Consider the following 17,019-nt stretch of genomic DNA (forward strand, 5'->3'; position numbering starts at 1 on the left):
AAATAATTACATGAAGCTTGTTACACGCAATGCAAAGCACCACGTTCAACTCTGATTCTACAGCAAGAAACGATACAGGATATTTGCCCTTGCTACACTCATATTTCAGCCTGCCCAGTTGTCAGCGGATACTTAACCACCCTTACCGGTTTAACAGTCTTCCTGGTTTCTCCTTCATTCAGATGCTTGCTTGCACGTGCTCTCTGTCCTCTCTCCTGTTTCTCTCTCATGCATGCCTCAAACTTGGCAAAGAATAATTTCATTGTCAGTTGGTTACCTGACCACCTTATTTTGCCTTTTTGGTGTTAATGGTCTTTTCTTGCATTCAGTATTAGCTCATCAGTATTAAGTAATAATTTCCATCTTACTTAATTAGAATGTTAGGAAATCCTGAATTAATTAACTTTATTAAATCATTGTATCTAAATAAACTGAATGAGAAATGGACTTTTAATCTGTACTATTTTAGTTTTTACTATGAAGATGTATTTATGTAATTTGAGAAAACAATACAATGATTATGGAAAAACAATTTGAATTTATCACTTTTTTCTCTTGACACATCTGTTATATTTTTTTCTTTACTTTCACTGTTTTATATTATAACTTTTTAAAATTCTTACAGAAATCTTTGATTGACATGTATTCTGAAGTTCTTGATGTTCTCTCTGATTATGATGCCAGTTATAATACACAAGATCATCTGCCACGGGTACGTGAAAAATTGATAGTGAACTTGCCAATTAGCAAAAAAAGCAGCAGCTTAGCTTCTTAAAAATTATGTGTATATATGTACACATACACATATATACATACTAGATGTAGGCATTTATTTTTTTATATAATCTTATATATTCCAAGTAATGTCTTAAGCAATATTATTTGACGATTTTAGTTCATTATAAATATTAATAAATATAAGTACATTATATTTATGAGTTACTATATGTGTTATGAAGGAAGATATTTGGCTTTATATAGTCATAATATTAGTAATATTTAAATACTGAACAGTGGATTAAATTAGCCATATGCGTGAAATTTAATAGAATTGAAAATGTGTTTTTAAACAGTAAACTAGCTACGGAAAAGATTTATGGAAAGTTAATAACCTGGATTTAGAAATGCTGGTTTAAATGAGCACAAGTTTTTAAAATAAAAATTAGGCTATAAGCAGTGGATCCAGTTATAGTTTTGCTGTTCCTATTTTCAGTGTGCACACATGTATCAATCAGCATTTTTTTTACAGATTTTAAAATACTTTTTCACCTGTAGAAATTTTAAAAGACTAAAAAACTCAGCAGCATTACACATAGGATTTAATTTTAATTTGGTATCAGAAAAATATGAATAAGTGTTCTTTGTTTTGTGGGAAGGTTGTTGTAGTTGGAGATCAGAGTGCTGGAAAGACTAGTGTGTTGGAAACGATTGCCCAGGCTCGAATATTCCCGAGAGGATCTGGGGAGATGATGACACGTTCGCCAGTTAAGGTAAGAAAACAGGCCATCTCAGTGAGGTTCCCTAGGAGAGTAACTGCTTCAGTGAGACCTGTTCATTGTGCTGAAATGAAGACTTTTCACCAAAGAAGGAATTGATACATCGTGTTTGGAATAATCCCTAGTGTGGAAATCAGTAGGAGGCACAGCCAGGAGGCCAGTGTGGCAGGAGCTGAGTGAGGGGAGAGTGGTAGGAGAGGATGACAGAGACCCACTTGGGAGGCCTTCGGATTTTATTCTGAATAAGATAAGAGAGAAGTTAAGAGAATGAGAATATTGGGAGTGGAGTCAATGAATATAGATAATTTTCTAGTTTTATTGTGACAAAAGAGCAGAGAAATGAGGCAGTAGCAATTGAATATTGTTGGATTAAGGGGAGGTTTTTAACCCTTTTCCTGTTTAGAAAAAAAAGTGCAGCTCAACACCAGTGCTCATTTAATTTTACGTAAACACACTCTCTGAAGCTGAAGTAAATCTGACTAATTTTCAATGTGAAAATAAAATATAAAAACGGTTCTTAGAGTTATTTCTAAACAGTACTAACATCAGAATCGTCTCAATCATCAGAATGTCTGTTTTTTAAAAGTCAGATTTATCAAATTAATCTTCGGCCAACAACTTTTTGAGAATGATGTAAACATCACACATAGGAATTCTGCATTTTCTAGGATTTGACATTTTCAACTATTGAAAATTACTGTATTTTGTAAATGGTCATACCGTTACTAAAAACGGAATGCTTGAAATAGAATGATGTCTTTTGTTTCCAAAGTCAGTATACTAGAGCTATGTGAAAATAATCATAAAAGCGAGATATTTTATGGCAGAGTTATATTGGGGCAAATGCTGCAGCTGCAAAGCACTGCTGGCAAATATTGTCAGAGCGAGTGGGAAAAGGGTTAAAGATGTTTATATGCTGATTATAATGATCTAATAAAGAGGGGGAATGATGCAAGGGAGAGGGAAAATTACAAGAGCAAAGTTACTGAGGTGAAGGAGCTTGTGACTTGGCGTACTAGTCCGTATCTAGGAGCACTGACAATTTCTCCATGGTCACAGGAAGAAGGTATGGGGCTGCAGAGTCTTTCATTGAACAGATATTGACAGAATGCTTAATATGTACTAGCAGCATTCTAGGCAATATGTTGGTAAACAGCAACAACAAAGAAGATCCTTGCCATAATGGAGGGTATGTTCTAGTAGAGGGAGACAGACAATAGATAATAAGTATAATACATAACTGTATAGTATGTTAGAAGGCAATAGTGTTGTACAAAAAGAAAAGGCAGAACCAGGCAAGGAGAATGGGGGTGCCCCAGAGTATTCATAGATTGCATTGGTAAGGTGGCATTTGAACCAAGATTTGCAGAAAGTGAGGGAGTAGTCCTGAGGATATCCTGTGTTCAGCAAGGAGAATAGCTGATGCAAAGCCTCTGAGGTGGTCGTGCGGCTGTCGTGTTCAAGGAACAACACAGAGGCCTGTGTGGTCAGGTCGGGGTGAAGAGCTAGCCACGGTCGGGGCAAATGATGACGTTAGAGGAATAATGAAGAGCAGGGAGGAACAGATCAATAAGGCCTTATAGGCCATTGTACAGACTTCCGTTTTATTTTAAGTAAAATGGAGAGCCAGTGCAGGGTTTCGAGCAAAGTAACAACAGTGCCTTTTAAAAGGCTGCTCTTTTGAAAATAGTTGTAGCCAAGATGTAGAACCAGGGAGTCCAGGCTACTGGAGTATCCAGGTGATACTTGGGCTAGGGAAGTAGCAGTGAAAGTGGTAAGAAATGGATAGATTATAAATGTATTTTGAAAGTAGAATTAACAGGATTTCTTGACAGGTTTGATATGGAGAGGGGAGAGAAGAAAAGCAATGGGGAGAAAGAGAGAGAGTGTCAATCATCAATGATGGCTCCAGGGTCTTTAGCCGGAACAAATTAAAGGGTGTAGTTTGCATGGAAGTCTGTCAGTGGATCAGGTTTGGGGGAAGAAGATCAGGAGTTCCGTTTTGGACTTGCTGAGTGGTGATAACAAGCAGTTGGGTATGCAAGTTTAGACAGACGTCTGGGCCAGAGACATATATTTAGGAGTCATGGTCAACTATCTAAAAGTAGTATTTAAAGTCATGATCTTACTGGAGAAGATCTTCAAGGGAGTGAGTAGAGATAAGACACAGAAGCAAGCAGTATATTCTGGGCACTCTGAACATTAAGATGTCGAGGGAAGAGAAAATAACAAAGGAATGTGTGAAGGCCCAACCAGTATAGTAAGAGGCAAAGCAGAGCAGGGCAGTGCGCTCAAAGTCAGGGAAACAAAAAGAAAATATGGAGGAGGAGGGAGTGCTCAGTGAGGTCACATGCTGCTGATCCATCAAGGAAGGTGAACATAGAAACCAGTCATTGAGTTCACCATTGGAGGCAAGAAAGGGGAACGTGTGGAAGTTTCCTTCTGATTGCTTCTGCTTCCTCAGTGAAATACTAAGCCAGATGATCAGCTGTTAATTAGAAAGGAGAAGAGATTAAAGACTGAGGCAGGAAGAACAAGTGAAGTCTTTTAACAGATTGTGGTGACTCTAGGAGTGAATCAGTGCAGAAAGTCAAGTGATATTAGGATTACTGAGTTGGACTGAAGTCCCTTTAAGTTCTGTGGACATAAATTTTAAATGAATCATTATGATTGTGTTTTGTTTTTTTCATGTTCAGCTGGTGGGGGTAGGTGTAGAATAATGGGAAGATTGAAATTACCAAGAATTATGGCAAGAATAGTGGGAGAAAGACAGTAAGGCTGATGCTGAAATCTTCAAGAAATGAAATCTGTTTACAAGTGCAACAGGATATGGGCAGCCTAGTGTGATTCATCCAGATTGCACTTTTGTGGGTCTAGCTATGGATTGAATCGTGTTATGGGTTACTAGTTCTGTGTGTGGTACTGTGTGCATGTACCAGACTTTACATATCCATTTTACTATCGATGGGAATTTGGGGTACATCTAACCTAGAGATAAAAACAAAATGAACCTCAGACTACACCTCATATCCTGTTCAATAATCAGTTGTAAAAACATGGGAAAGAAACCTACCTTTTACATCGTTACTGGCACCCTAATTGTAGAAGCTGTGGATGATACTTCAAGAAGGAATTAATTTTATTTTGGCAGGCAGGGTGTGAACAGGTTTCCTTGAAACAGATGAGGCTGGTCTCGTTCCGGTTTGTCATTTGTCCCTTACCGTTTACTAGAGCTTCTCCTTGACCCACGCTGAATTCCAGTTTTTTGTTTCCCCAGAGCAGTGAAAGTGCCAAAATCCCAGCTTAGCATTTTAACCTCCTTAGCAGCTTCTTTCTGCTTGGTTTCTTAATATGTGAAAGCTGTGAAAGGAAACTGTGCACAGGATGTTGGGTTTTGTTTTGGAGGTTTATTTCTGCAGTTCATTTTTCTTTGGGATTGTGGCACCTTAAGACGTGACTGCTTGATAACTCGGAATTCCAATCTTGTCTACTCAACCCAGTGAAACTGCTATACATTTTAAGTTTTTCTCTTGGGCCTTTGCCCTGTGCTACAAATCAGCAAATCCTCTGATGGAAAATAGCTGAACAGCTTTCAAAGAGCTGTTTATTGTTTTTTAATTTAGCCTGTTTAGCTAATCTCAGTAGAAGGAATTGTATTTTTAAAGTAAAATAACTAGAGAGAAGCTAGAAAAGTGTCAATTAGGCGTTTAGAAGTTCTTGTGAAACCACTGACTGTTGATATACATTGCTATAACATTTCTTGGCTGGGCGCGGTGGCTCATGCCTGTAATCCCAGCACTTTGGGAGGCTGAGGAGGGCGGATCACCCGAGGTCAAGAGTTCAAGACCAGCCTGGCCAACATGGCGAAACCCTGTCTCTACTAAAAGTACAAAAAACTAGCCAGGCATGATGGCGGGCATCTGTAATCCCAGCTACTCGGGAGGCTGAGGCAGGAGAAGCACTTGAAACCGGGGAGTAGAGGTTGCAGTGAGCCGAGATCACGCCACTGCACTCCAGCCTGGGCGACAGAATGAGACTCCGTCTCAAAACAAACAAAAAAAACAAAACAAAATTTCTTACCCAAATATCACTCCTTGAGTGAAGCCTGTCATAGCTCCCTTATCATCAGTTCCATTCTCTTCTGTGGCACCCTAGGTTTTGTCACTCTCTTCTGTTATGTCTGTGTATATTTCTCCCAGCATGTAATGAGGTCTAAAACCGGGACAGTCAGCTCTGTGTTTCCCCACTTACAACACCTGACACATAGTTCACTCTCTATAGAGGTTGAATGAATGAATTGTCCTTTACCTAAATTCATCTTTGAGGTTAAATGCAAGGTTTCCTTTTAGTGTTTCAAGTTTTAGAGAGATGATTTTGGGCTTAGTGCTGTGTATAGCATTGACTGGGGAAAGAAAGAGGCAGCAGCATTTTAGGTCATGAGAGATATAAAGGAACCAGCATTCTTGTTGGGAAATCACAACATGTATGACATATATACAAACAATACAAATACAAAATTATTGTCTTCTCAAAACTACCATGTTGACAGCTTCAGGGGGTGCACCAGCAGTAGTGTGAAGGGACTCTTGGATTTGTGCAATGCAGTAGCCCTGTCTAGACCACATAAGGGCTGTGGGAATTAATATTACTTATAAATACATCATTACATCTCAGTTTTCTATTACTATCAGGTGACTCTCAGTGAAGGTCCTCACCATGTGGCCCTATTTAAAGATAGTTCTCGGGAGTTTGGTCTTACCAAAGATGTAAGTAAAATTCATCTAAGGTTGCTATGTGTAATTTTATAACCTGGATGAGCTTATAAAAGACAGTTAAAGAATATTTGTGAATTAAGATTTTCTTAGGATTTTGTGTTTTCCATTAGCTTGCAGCATTAAGACATGAAATAGAACGTCAAATGAGGAAAAATGTGAAAGAAGGCTGTACCGTTAGCCCTGAGGTAAGGGCTGCAATTCATTTCAGTCACATTTTATGGAAATTAAATGTTTATGATTTCAAATAAATCATAATCTTGGTATTGATGTTTAGATTGCTGCTGTTCCAAGATATGTAGAGCTTTTTAAAAAAAAATTCCAAATAATGTATCATTTTGTGGGTAATTTTCCAGAATAATTACTTTTAGGATCAGAGAAAGAATACCATTTTTGTGAACATCTTATCTGAATGGATGAGATATAGAATTTTCAGAATGTATTTCACCAAAAAAAATTCTTAACAAATTCCCCCCAAAATTTAGCATTATTTTATTTTTATTTTTCCTGAGTAGACCATATCCTTAAATGTGAAAGGCCCTGGACTACAGAGGATGGTGCTTGTTGACTTGCCAGGTGTGATTAATGTAAGTATATACAAAACATGTATTTTATTTTATTCCTATTGTGTGAAGCATTTATAATGACATTTAAAACCTTTTTCTTTAAGACTGTGACATCAGGCATGGCTCCTGACACAAAGGAAACTATTTTCAGTATCAGCAAAGCTTACATGCAGAATCCTAATGCCATCATACTATGTATTCAAGGTAAATCATATCAAAAGATTTTAATGTACTGATATGTTTTCTTCTTTAGCAATCCAAGCGTTGCATTAAGTAGTTTGTGTTATGTAAACATACGAGATAAATGCACTTTTGCCTTCGTATTCATTTTATTAGTAAATTAAATTGAAGTTGAAATTATTTTGATAAGTTTTACATAAGCATCATTGAAATTTTTATTGGCTAGGATTTCTTTTTAGTAAATAACGTAAATGTATTAAAATCTTTCTTGCTATAATGTAGACACAGGGGTATACTTTGTGCTAAGTTTTAAAAGTCTACTTTACAGCTTAAAATTCCACAGTGTCATTTTTTAATTTTTTTCGGATGGATCTGTGGATGCTGAACGCAGTATTGTTACAGACTTGGTCAGTCAAATGGACCCTCATGGAAGGAGAACCATATTCGTTTTGACCAAAGTAGACCTGGCAGAGAAAAATGTAGCCAGTCCAAGCAGGGTGAGGTCAAATTCTTTGTTGAGAGAATAGATTCTTTGTAAAAGCTCCAGATGTGATAGGGATTTGCTATTAAAACAAACAAACAAACAAACACCTTACAACTAAGATTTATTACAATGAAAGGATAAAGCAAATCACAAAAGGAAATGGTACATGATATGAAAGTCTGAAGGAAACCAGGCTCACGTTTCCACTAGTTCACTCCCGGTAGACTCACACAGGGCACATTTAATTCCTCCAGCAACAAGCTGCTTGTTAGAGACTCAGCTCTTAAGGTTTTCATTGGAGGTTAGTCGTTTCGGCATCCTCCTGGACCAAAATTATTTCATACTCCCAAAAGGAAAGCATATGTTATAATTAAACCACATTACTTGAGTAGTGAGCCACTGTTATATAGGGAGAGGTTTATATCAGTGTAGGGAACTGTTTACCAGTTAAGTTTTCAGATACCAGCCAAAGGCGGGCAGGCCTTTTTAAGGATAGTAGTCTCAGGCCTGCTGTGTTAACCCTTTTCTAGGTAGCCACCATAACCTCTGCTCTGCCTTCTTTTTAAGGGTAAGGCCTGCCACGGTATTGATGGTTCTGACATGGAGAAGGGGAGAAGTGAGGCAGAAACTAATTTCTGTGGCCTCCTCCCCATCTTTCTTCATTCCTTTCATTTCTTTCAGCTCTAGGATAGTGAGTCTATATTTCTTCTGAGCTGCAACTGAAGCTTATTTCAGTCCTTTTTGTATAAAAGATTCAGCATTAGCTTAGGTGTAACTTGTCTTAAAGGAGGGATTCTCATCCCATTATTAATCTGAATGGGCTTCAGGGGGTAGAAACTCTAACATATGTGAAAGGTCTCTGTGCAAATATGCATTCTTCTGGGTACATAGTCTATTTTTTTTTTATCACGTTTAGAAATGGATTTTTGATCCTAAAAGGGTTGAGAACCAGTAGATCCAAATATTAAAGAAGAAGGTGGGAGGGGAGGAAGGAGTAAAAGAAGACAATCCAGCTTGGTTAGAATTTAGATACTTGAAGAGAGTATGGAAAAATAACAATAACTACCATTTATTGAGTGCTTCATGCCTGGCACTGTATCATATTGTCCCATAATCTCACCAACCTTAAGGTCGCATAACTGCTAGGCAGCAGAGCAGGAATTCAAACTAAGGTCTGTCTGACTTTAAAGAACTACACATCATTCCAGGTTTTCGATACGTGTGTTTTAATAATACATTTTCAATATAGTAAAATTAAGTGAATTTTTTTCAAATAGCAATGGAAAAACATTTTAAATGCTTTTGTGCAGATTTATTTAACTATATACATGTATAGCATTATTTTACTTTCTAAATTGTATATTATGCTTTTAAAACTTATGTAAACTATATCTCACATTAATTTTTCGCACTTTTAAAAATAGATTCAGCAGATAATTAAAGGAAAGCTCTTCCCAATGAAAGCTTTAGGTTATTTTGCTGTTGTAACAGGAAAAGGTATGCAAAGATGGATTATAATAACTTATTTTCATTTCTGTTGTTTTCAAATAATAAAGAGTAATTTTGTTGGTGAAAATTTGACCATCATTCTTCCCCAGGGAACAGCTCTGAAAGCATTGAAGCTATAAGAGAATATGAAGAAGAGTTTTTTCAGAATTCAAAGCTCCTGAAGTAGGTATCTTGTTAAAACGTTTAAACGTTTTACAGTAGGAGAGTAGCTTAAATGGAACCGTTTTCACTTAAAAGATCAGGTTTTATAACCATTAGTTTAACATCGGATTTCTAGGATTTTTCCCAAGTAGTGAACTGTATCTAATAAACAAGTCCTTAGCTACTTTTTGACAGAATTGAGAGCAGTTTATCACATGGTGCAATACATACTGGCATGCTTCCTTGGACGTGGGCACCGAAAGACAACATAGATATCTGCCTCTTACTTTATTTTACTTATAAAGTGGTTTTAGAAAATTGACACTTTCACTTTTAAATATGTGTACATATTTCTCTTACAGTATTAGGGAAGGTTGGAGTGGGGTTGTCAAAGAAGTATCCCTGGATAGATATTGACAGGAGATAAGATAAGCAAAAAGAGCTAAAGGCCAGTTGTATTACTGTATACTAAAACTTTATATGTCGAGTTTCTGGAAATAGAAAAGTGTGTTTGTTCTAGGTTAGTATGGTAAGTCAAGATAGTTCTTGCAAACCATAATCTTACATGCTTTGGGAGTGCACTGACAACACGTAGAACTGTGCTATCTAATGTGGTATCACTAGTTTTGTGTAGTTATTAAAATTTAAATTAGCGGGAATTAAATTAATTTTTGGAAGATGGCTTTCTTCATGTTCTTTTTAAAGGCATGGGGGCTCACGCCTGTAATCCCAGCACTTTGAGAGGCCAAGGCGGGCAGATCACTTGAGGTCAGGAGTTTGAGACCAGTCTGTCCAACATGGTGAAACCCCATCTTTACTAAAAATAAAAAAAAAATTAGCTGGGCGTGGTGGTGGGCACCTGTAACCCCAGCTACTCAGGAGGCTGAGGCGGGAGAATCGCTTGAACCCTGAGGGGGTCGGGGGCAGAAGTTGTAGTGACCCAAGATCACGCCACTGCACTCCAGCCTGGACGACAGTGCGAGACTCCAGCTCAAAATAATAATAATAATAATAAAATATAACATTACATTTAGATTAGTTAAAATTCAATAAAATTAAAAATACAGTTCCTCAGTTAAACTAGCCACACATTTCAAGGGCTCAGTAATCCAGTGTGCCAGTAGCTACCATATTGGAAGTTTTCCCTCATCACATAAATTTTTATTAAACAGCGCCGGTATAAAAGGTAAGAGTGGCTGTTAGCAAGCACATTCACAGACTTGGTGGTAGTATTGTTGTCCTTTTTGTCATTTTAATATAGTTTAGCTCTTGTTATTTTTTTTAATAGGACAAGCATGCTAAGGGCACACCAAGTGACTACAAGAAATTTAAGCCTTGCAGTATCAGACTGCTTTTGGAAAATGGTACGAGAGTCCGTTGAACAACAGGCTGATAGTTTCAAAGGTAAGTTGGATTTTTTAAAGAAGCAAATTAAGACATTTTATTAGCTGGCAACCTTCAGCATCCATACGATTCTGTACCACTTTCCTTTAACAGTTGCTTGCCTGCCTTCCTTCCTCCCTTCCTCCCTCCCTTCCTCCCTTCCTTCCGTCCTTCCGTCCTTCCGTCCTTCCGTCCGTCCGTCCGTCCTTCCTCCCTTCCTTCCTTCGTCCTTGCTTTCTTCTTTTCTTCTCTCTTTTCTTCCCTCTGTGGCCCAGGCTGGAGTACACTTGGCTCGCTGCAGACTCCCTGCCTCCGGCTCCCGTGATTCTCCTGCCCTGGCCTGCGGGCTGCCTGGGATTGCCGGCGCGCGCCACCACCCCTGCCTGGTTTTTCTCCTTTGCCTGGAGGCGGGGTTTCGCCATGTCGGCCAGGCTGGTCTCCAGCTCCTGACCTCGAATGGTCTGCCCGCCTCGGCCTCCTGAGGTGCTGGGACTGCAGACGGAGGCTCGCTCACTCGGTGCTCGGTGTTGCCCTGGCTGGAGTGCGGTGGCGTGGTCTTGGCTCGCTGCAGCCTCCGCCTCCCAGCCGCCTGCCTTGGCCTCTCAGGGTCCTGGGATTGCAGCCTCTGCCTGGCCGCCGCCCCGTCTGGGAGGTGGGGAGCTCCTCTGCCCGGCCGCCCCGTCTGGCAAGTGAGGAGCACCTCTGCCCGGCCGCCCTGTCTGGGAAGTGAGGAGCGCCTCTGCCCGACCGCCCCGTCTGGGAGGTCTACCATGGAGGCCAGAAGCAATGTGGGGGCTGGACGTGGTGGCTCACACCTGTAGTCCCAGCACTCTGGGAGGCCGAGGCGGGTTGATCACTTGAGGCTAGGAGTTGGAGACCAGCCTGGCCAACATGGCGAAACATATGAAAAATACAACTGACAAACCAACCAACCAACCCAGCGACAACAAAACAGGTCTACCCTGGAGTCATACTCTAATTTTTTCTATTTTCCTCCCTTTCTGATCCTTTGTCCCACTTTCTTTTTCTTCCTCTTCCTTCTCCTTCTTCTTTGTCAAATAGAGGATTGAGTTATTATCATTGATCCATACAAAGTCCCTCTCTCATTTATTTTCTTTAATTCCCACCCCCCATTTCTATTCCCCGTCTTCCCATGGGCAACCTTCCTAATATGTTTGATATGCATCTTTTTGTTTGTATGTACTTTTAGAAAATGTTTATTGTTTTGTGTGCAAAAAAGAAAACACACAAGAGAAACAGAAAAAAAAAAAAGTTGCTTGGTAGTTCATTTACAATTAGACAATATCTGGAAAATAGAAGAATACAAACCTTCAGTTGTTATACAAGAGCAAGATTTTTCCTTTCGGAGGAAACATCTCTAGGAACACATTTGCAGAGTTCAAACAGATGAGAACGTTTGCTAGTGCTTGGAAGTACACAATAAACTATAGAGAATTCAGATTCACCCTGTTGAGGGCGAAGAGAGCAGATGTGTTGGGAAGCAGAGCCCTCTGGACTTTATTTACGTGGTACCATTTCCTGAATCCCACACTTTCCTGCTCAGTGTCTTTTATCTGAAGAGAATATATTTGCTTTCTCTTTTCCCATATGTAAATCCTACCTGATCCTACCTATTTATCCCAGTTAGTCCCTCTGCAACCTTGTATTACTTTTATTTCTATTTTATGGAAGAGAAAACAGAAGACAGTAACTTACCCAAATAACTTATCCAGTGTCACACAGCATGGGTAATAGGCCCGGGATTTGGCTGTTGGTGGTACAACTGCAGAGTCCATTCTCTCAGCAGCTCTGTGGTACTAAACTACTTCAGCTGTGTGCTAATGGATTTAACATGGAGAAACTAGAATCAGGGAGAATGGTTTTGAAAGCTATTGCAAAAATGAAATTCTGACATGTTGAGATCCCAGAGTATTAAGGGGTCATAGGCACACTCTCAGAAATTCAGTTAATACAAAGGATATGTATTTTAACCACTTTAACCACTACATCTGGAAAGGAGAGTCATCAAACTTGAACTTTTCCTTCTTCCTCAGCAACACGTTTTAACCTTGAAACTGAATGGAAGAATAACTATCCTCGCCTGCGGGAACTTGACCGGGTAATATTTGGATACTCATGTATTTTGTATATATCTTAATTTAATGTTGTGTGCTAACTAAATTTATGTTGAGAGAGACATCTGATAAGCTAAATTACTTTGGTTTTGACTGTAACTACTAATTTGTAAGAATACATCTCTAGGAGCAGTTATCTCTTACAATAATTTAAATTATTTCTTATATAACATTAAAAATGGATTATAAGATGTCAAAACAAGTGTTGAAAGTGTTTTCTGAGAAGGTAATGAATATGCTTTAAAGGTTTTGTAGAATTCGTGTATTCATGTAATTTAGTGGGAATTAAACATTGTTTTTCCTTGATTTTAAAATCTCCATTAGTTAATAAAACACAGCATTAATATGTAGTTACTGATGTACTAAATTAATACGTATTGATGCTTTCACATAACGTGAACAAGTGTTATGTGAAAAACTGCATTCAAAATTGAGAAGGTAGATATTAATGTCGGTTTCTTTGTCCTTATCTGGATAATGGCATTCCTAAAAAAAACACTGGAAGTGCATTTTTGCTAGTCATGTATATTTAAACCCAAATTCAGCCTAGTAGCCTGTCAAAAACCTCCCTTTGGTTATCTCTGAAAATCATGCTGGGGTAAATTTACTGTCTTACGGAAATCTTACTTACTTGTATTTATATTGCCTAGAATGAACTATTTGAAAAAGCTAAAAATGAAATCCTTGATGAAGTTATCAGTCTGAGCCAGGTTACACCGAAACATTGGTAAGTATTTGATATTAATCTCTTTTCTGAAAGACTTTACTATACAGGTTATAATGAAATGCTAAAACTTAGATTGATAAAGCAGTGATTTATTGTTGCCTTGGCTCATAGGCAAAAACGTAATAGTGTATTTTTTTGACAATATCTAACTACCTTTGTAGTCTAACCATTTCTGGAAGATGACTTTCTTCATGTTCTTTTTAAATCTTGATTTTCTTTGCCTTTTCTTTATCTTACACTTAATAAATACATAATCATGATTTCTGTAAAATCATTTGGGCAAAAGTTTCATCAAATTGTACTTTAGGTAAATATCAACCTGTCAAAATTGGTTTATAAAGGGAGATTAGTATATATGTTCAGGTTCTCCATTCTCAGTAAGAACAGTTAGTGCTCTCTGTAACATGTGGTTAATATGTTGTATCCAAATCACATTTTGAACTTAATGCTATCAATACTTGAGATTTTTAAAAATAGCAAGTAAATGCACCTTTTTGAAAAATTTTTATGTTAATCTTTTCTAAGGCAAACTGTTACCTTCAGTTTATATTTTATGTAAGTTTAGCCATTCCTAAATTCAGTGGAATGAGACACAGTAAAACAAACTATGTATAAATAGCCTTGACATTTTTGTCGTCACATGTTAATTAACAAATTCCTCATGCAGAAATTATCTTTCTAATGAAGACTGTGGTATTTTTAAGAATTTATTTTTGGAGCAGAACTATCCTCACTGCCATTCATTGTAAATATTTTCTGTACCTAGTCTATTCACTCAGTTAAAGGTTATCAAAAGTGAGCCTAGACAGTAGTATCTGGTCTGTACATTTGAATTCAACATCACTAGTTTCCTCATTTCCGTCGTTTCTTCCTCAGTGGTGAAACCTCTTCTGTCTTCAAGTAGTCCACATTTGCCTGTTTTTAATCTCCATTCCTTATCCAAAAAAAGAGATCTAATTTTATCTATTCTTGTTGATTAATCAAACATTGTTATGACACAACTTATGTTTATTTTTATCTTAGCCCAGTTCCATGGCTTTGTGTCAGTCAGCTTTGAAGTTACAAAGAGATATATAGGTTTACAGATTGAATATAATACTAGTTGCCTTGCTAGGTTGTATGAGGGTATTTAATGTATATAAAAGTGATATGTAAACTGTAACAACTAATAATGCTGTTTATGGGGAGAAAATGTGGTCTTTCTATAAATTAATTTTTGGTATCATCAAATGGAAAGGTTAGTTTTGTTTGGACAGAGCAACCCTGAAATCAAAGTATTTCTTCACTAAAGTGAGCCTTGAAGATAAATGTAACTTATTTAATACAAAGGTAACTGAAGAGAATTGTGAAGGGACAGTGAATGCATACCACCAGATTGCCCATTGAAAAGGCAAGGGTCAGAACTAGGACATCTGGCTGCTGGAGATTGATTTGTGTAAACTGCCGGATCATATATGATTCTCTGTTTTTTCAGACTGTAGAGGCTGAAAAAATGTTATGTTAACACAAATATAAATCAGAATAGCAGGTCCAAGCCTTAGCTGTTCATACCACGTTGGATTCAAGTGCGTTACACCCCAAATATTTTCCAAATATTTTATTATTGTGACATAGTTGATGTTCTCTTGAAGTTTTTATTGGTATCTTTTTGCTGAATAATCCTATGTGATATTTTAGGACAGTGCCTAAAATGTTTACATTTATTTAAGTCATAAGACTGTTTGATCTATATTTGGTTATCTGGAAAGTGTTAAGAGTATTTTATGTCATAATATGACAGTTTGTTATTTACTTGTAGACATTCCACTGTCCTTCAGTTAAGTTTTAGGAAGGTTATTAGGGGTATAGATTTGACATATAATACATTATAGTAGGAAATAGGCTCTCAGCATTTTTACGCTGTGCCTGGTTTTCAAGAAGGAATCACTGACATTCAGAAGGAGATATCTAGATATCATTAACATCATGTGACCATCAATGTAGACATATCTTTTCTTGAAGGATGGCTGGCTAGCTTCACAGAACTACATTTTTTCTAAAAATGTTACTATGGTACATTTTTAGAAATTCTCGGACTTCAGAAATCAAAGATTTGCACTATCATAATTTGAAATTTAAAACATGAATAAGTGTTAAGGCAGAGGCAGGAATATGGTAAGAGCCAGGAGATGAGAACAAGAAAGGCGACACAGGTAGCTGTGTCCTGTGGCTTTAACATAAATGGGGGCAAGAGGCAGGAGATAAAACAGTAGATGTAAGCAAAATATTGGGTTTATTAGCCATATTCAGAAGCTTAGTATGTATTCCATAAGCAGTGGGGGGAGGGTGGTCACTGAAGAGGATTAGGTCAGGTTTGCATTTTAGAAAGGTCTTTGTAGTAGGCAAAATGGAATACGGGCAGAGAAAACTGTAAGCAAGGAGGCAGTTGGCTGTTGCAATAATTTAGGCAAGATGTGATCGTGGCTTAAACTTGGGTAGTGAATGGTAATACAGGTAGAGAAGAGACACTTGTGAGATACTTGAGAGGTTACCTAAAAGATAGAATTGACAGTATTTAGTGATGATTTGTGTAGATAATGAAGAGTCTATTAAATAATGAGTATGTTTATATTCAGTAATTACATTGCTAGGAATATATGCAAATAATGATATATTTGACAAAGATGAACACATAAGACCTTTCACCTTGGTTTTTTAAATAAATGTGAAGAAATGGAAAGCAATTTATGTTTCCCATTTGGGATTATGTAGTATTTGGTTTATAAAGAGCAGATTACTGCTCTATGGATAGAAGTGGCCTTTGAAAAGTATAGGATGTTGACATGGACAACTACAATATACTTTTAGATTTAAAAAAGGATTTATAAAACAGTATGTATAATTATGAACCACTTGTGTAAATGCACCCCACAAATAGTTAACGCAGATGTAATTTTTTAAATAATAAAGCCATAAATAGTGGTTATCTCATAAAAGAGGAACTATGGTGTACTTCTTACATTTTCTGTGTTGGTTGAAATTATTATAAGGACTATAATAGTCCTCTACTTTAAATTTAAAAGATCCATTTTAAAAAGTATTTCATTAATTAAAGTGGAATGTAGGTAAAGTTTCTGTAAAGAAGGCAATAAAACTATTACCTTTGTTATATTTTTTAAATTATATTTTGTGTATTAGTAGAAGTTATCCCCGGTTGATGGCAAAACCTGGAATAGAGAAGTCACCTATAATAACACAGAATATAGTCCAGGCACGGTGGCTCATGCCTGTAATCCCAGCACTTTGGGAGGCCCCCATGGGCAGATCACTTGAGCTGAGGAGTTCAAGACCAACCTGGGCAACATGCTGAAAACTCTGTCTCTAATAAAAATACAAAAATTAGCCGGGCATGGTGGTGCACACTTGTAATCCCATCTACTTGGGTGGCTGAAGCAGGAGAATGGCTTGAACCCAGTAAGTGGAGGTTGCAGTGAGCTGAGATTGCGCCACTGCACGGCAGCCTGGGTGACAGAGTAAGACCCTGTCTGAAAACAAACAAACGAAAACATAGAATGTAGGCTGGGAAAATTGTTAGATGATAGCAAGCATAACTGGATGGAGTGGCTTCACAGTATAAGGGTTTTTAT

The 17,019-nt window shown here is 37.6% G+C and overlaps 1 protein-coding gene across 3 annotated transcripts; it reads left to right on the forward strand.

The window, feature by feature from the left end:
- Positions 1-446: 446 nt before the first annotated feature.
- Positions 447-16,302, forward strand: LOC116464485 (dynamin-like 120 kDa protein, mitochondrial). 3 transcript variants are annotated; one of them, XM_058435079.1, is made up of 12 exons: positions 449-712; positions 1,377-1,490; positions 6,188-6,262; positions 6,382-6,456; positions 6,784-6,855; positions 6,939-7,037; positions 7,380-7,511; positions 8,923-8,995; positions 9,097-9,169; positions 10,437-10,552; positions 12,586-12,650; positions 13,317-16,302. In XM_058435079.1, the coding sequence occupies exons 1-12, from the start codon at positions 641-643 to the stop codon at positions 13,395-13,397; spliced, it is 1,047 nt and encodes a 348-aa protein (XP_058291062.1). In that variant the 5' UTR covers positions 449-640; the 3' UTR covers positions 13,398-16,302. The 3 variants fall into 3 exon arrangements, with proteins under 3 accessions (XP_058291063.1, XP_058291062.1, XP_058291064.1); XM_058435080.1 differs by lacking the exons at positions 12,586-12,650; positions 13,317-16,302 and adding an exon at positions 10,807-11,299 and having other exon boundaries at positions 447-712; XM_058435081.1 differs by lacking the exons at positions 7,380-7,511; positions 8,923-8,995 and having other exon boundaries at positions 451-712; positions 6,939-7,038.
- The last annotated feature ends 717 nt before the right edge of the window (positions 16,303-17,019 follow it).

Source organism: Hylobates moloch, unplaced genomic scaffold, assembly GCF_009828535.3.
Source record: "Hylobates moloch isolate HMO894 unplaced genomic scaffold, HMol_V3 SCAFFOLD_809, whole genome shotgun sequence".
Classification (NCBI taxonomy): domain Eukaryota; kingdom Metazoa; phylum Chordata; class Mammalia; order Primates; family Hylobatidae; genus Hylobates; species Hylobates moloch.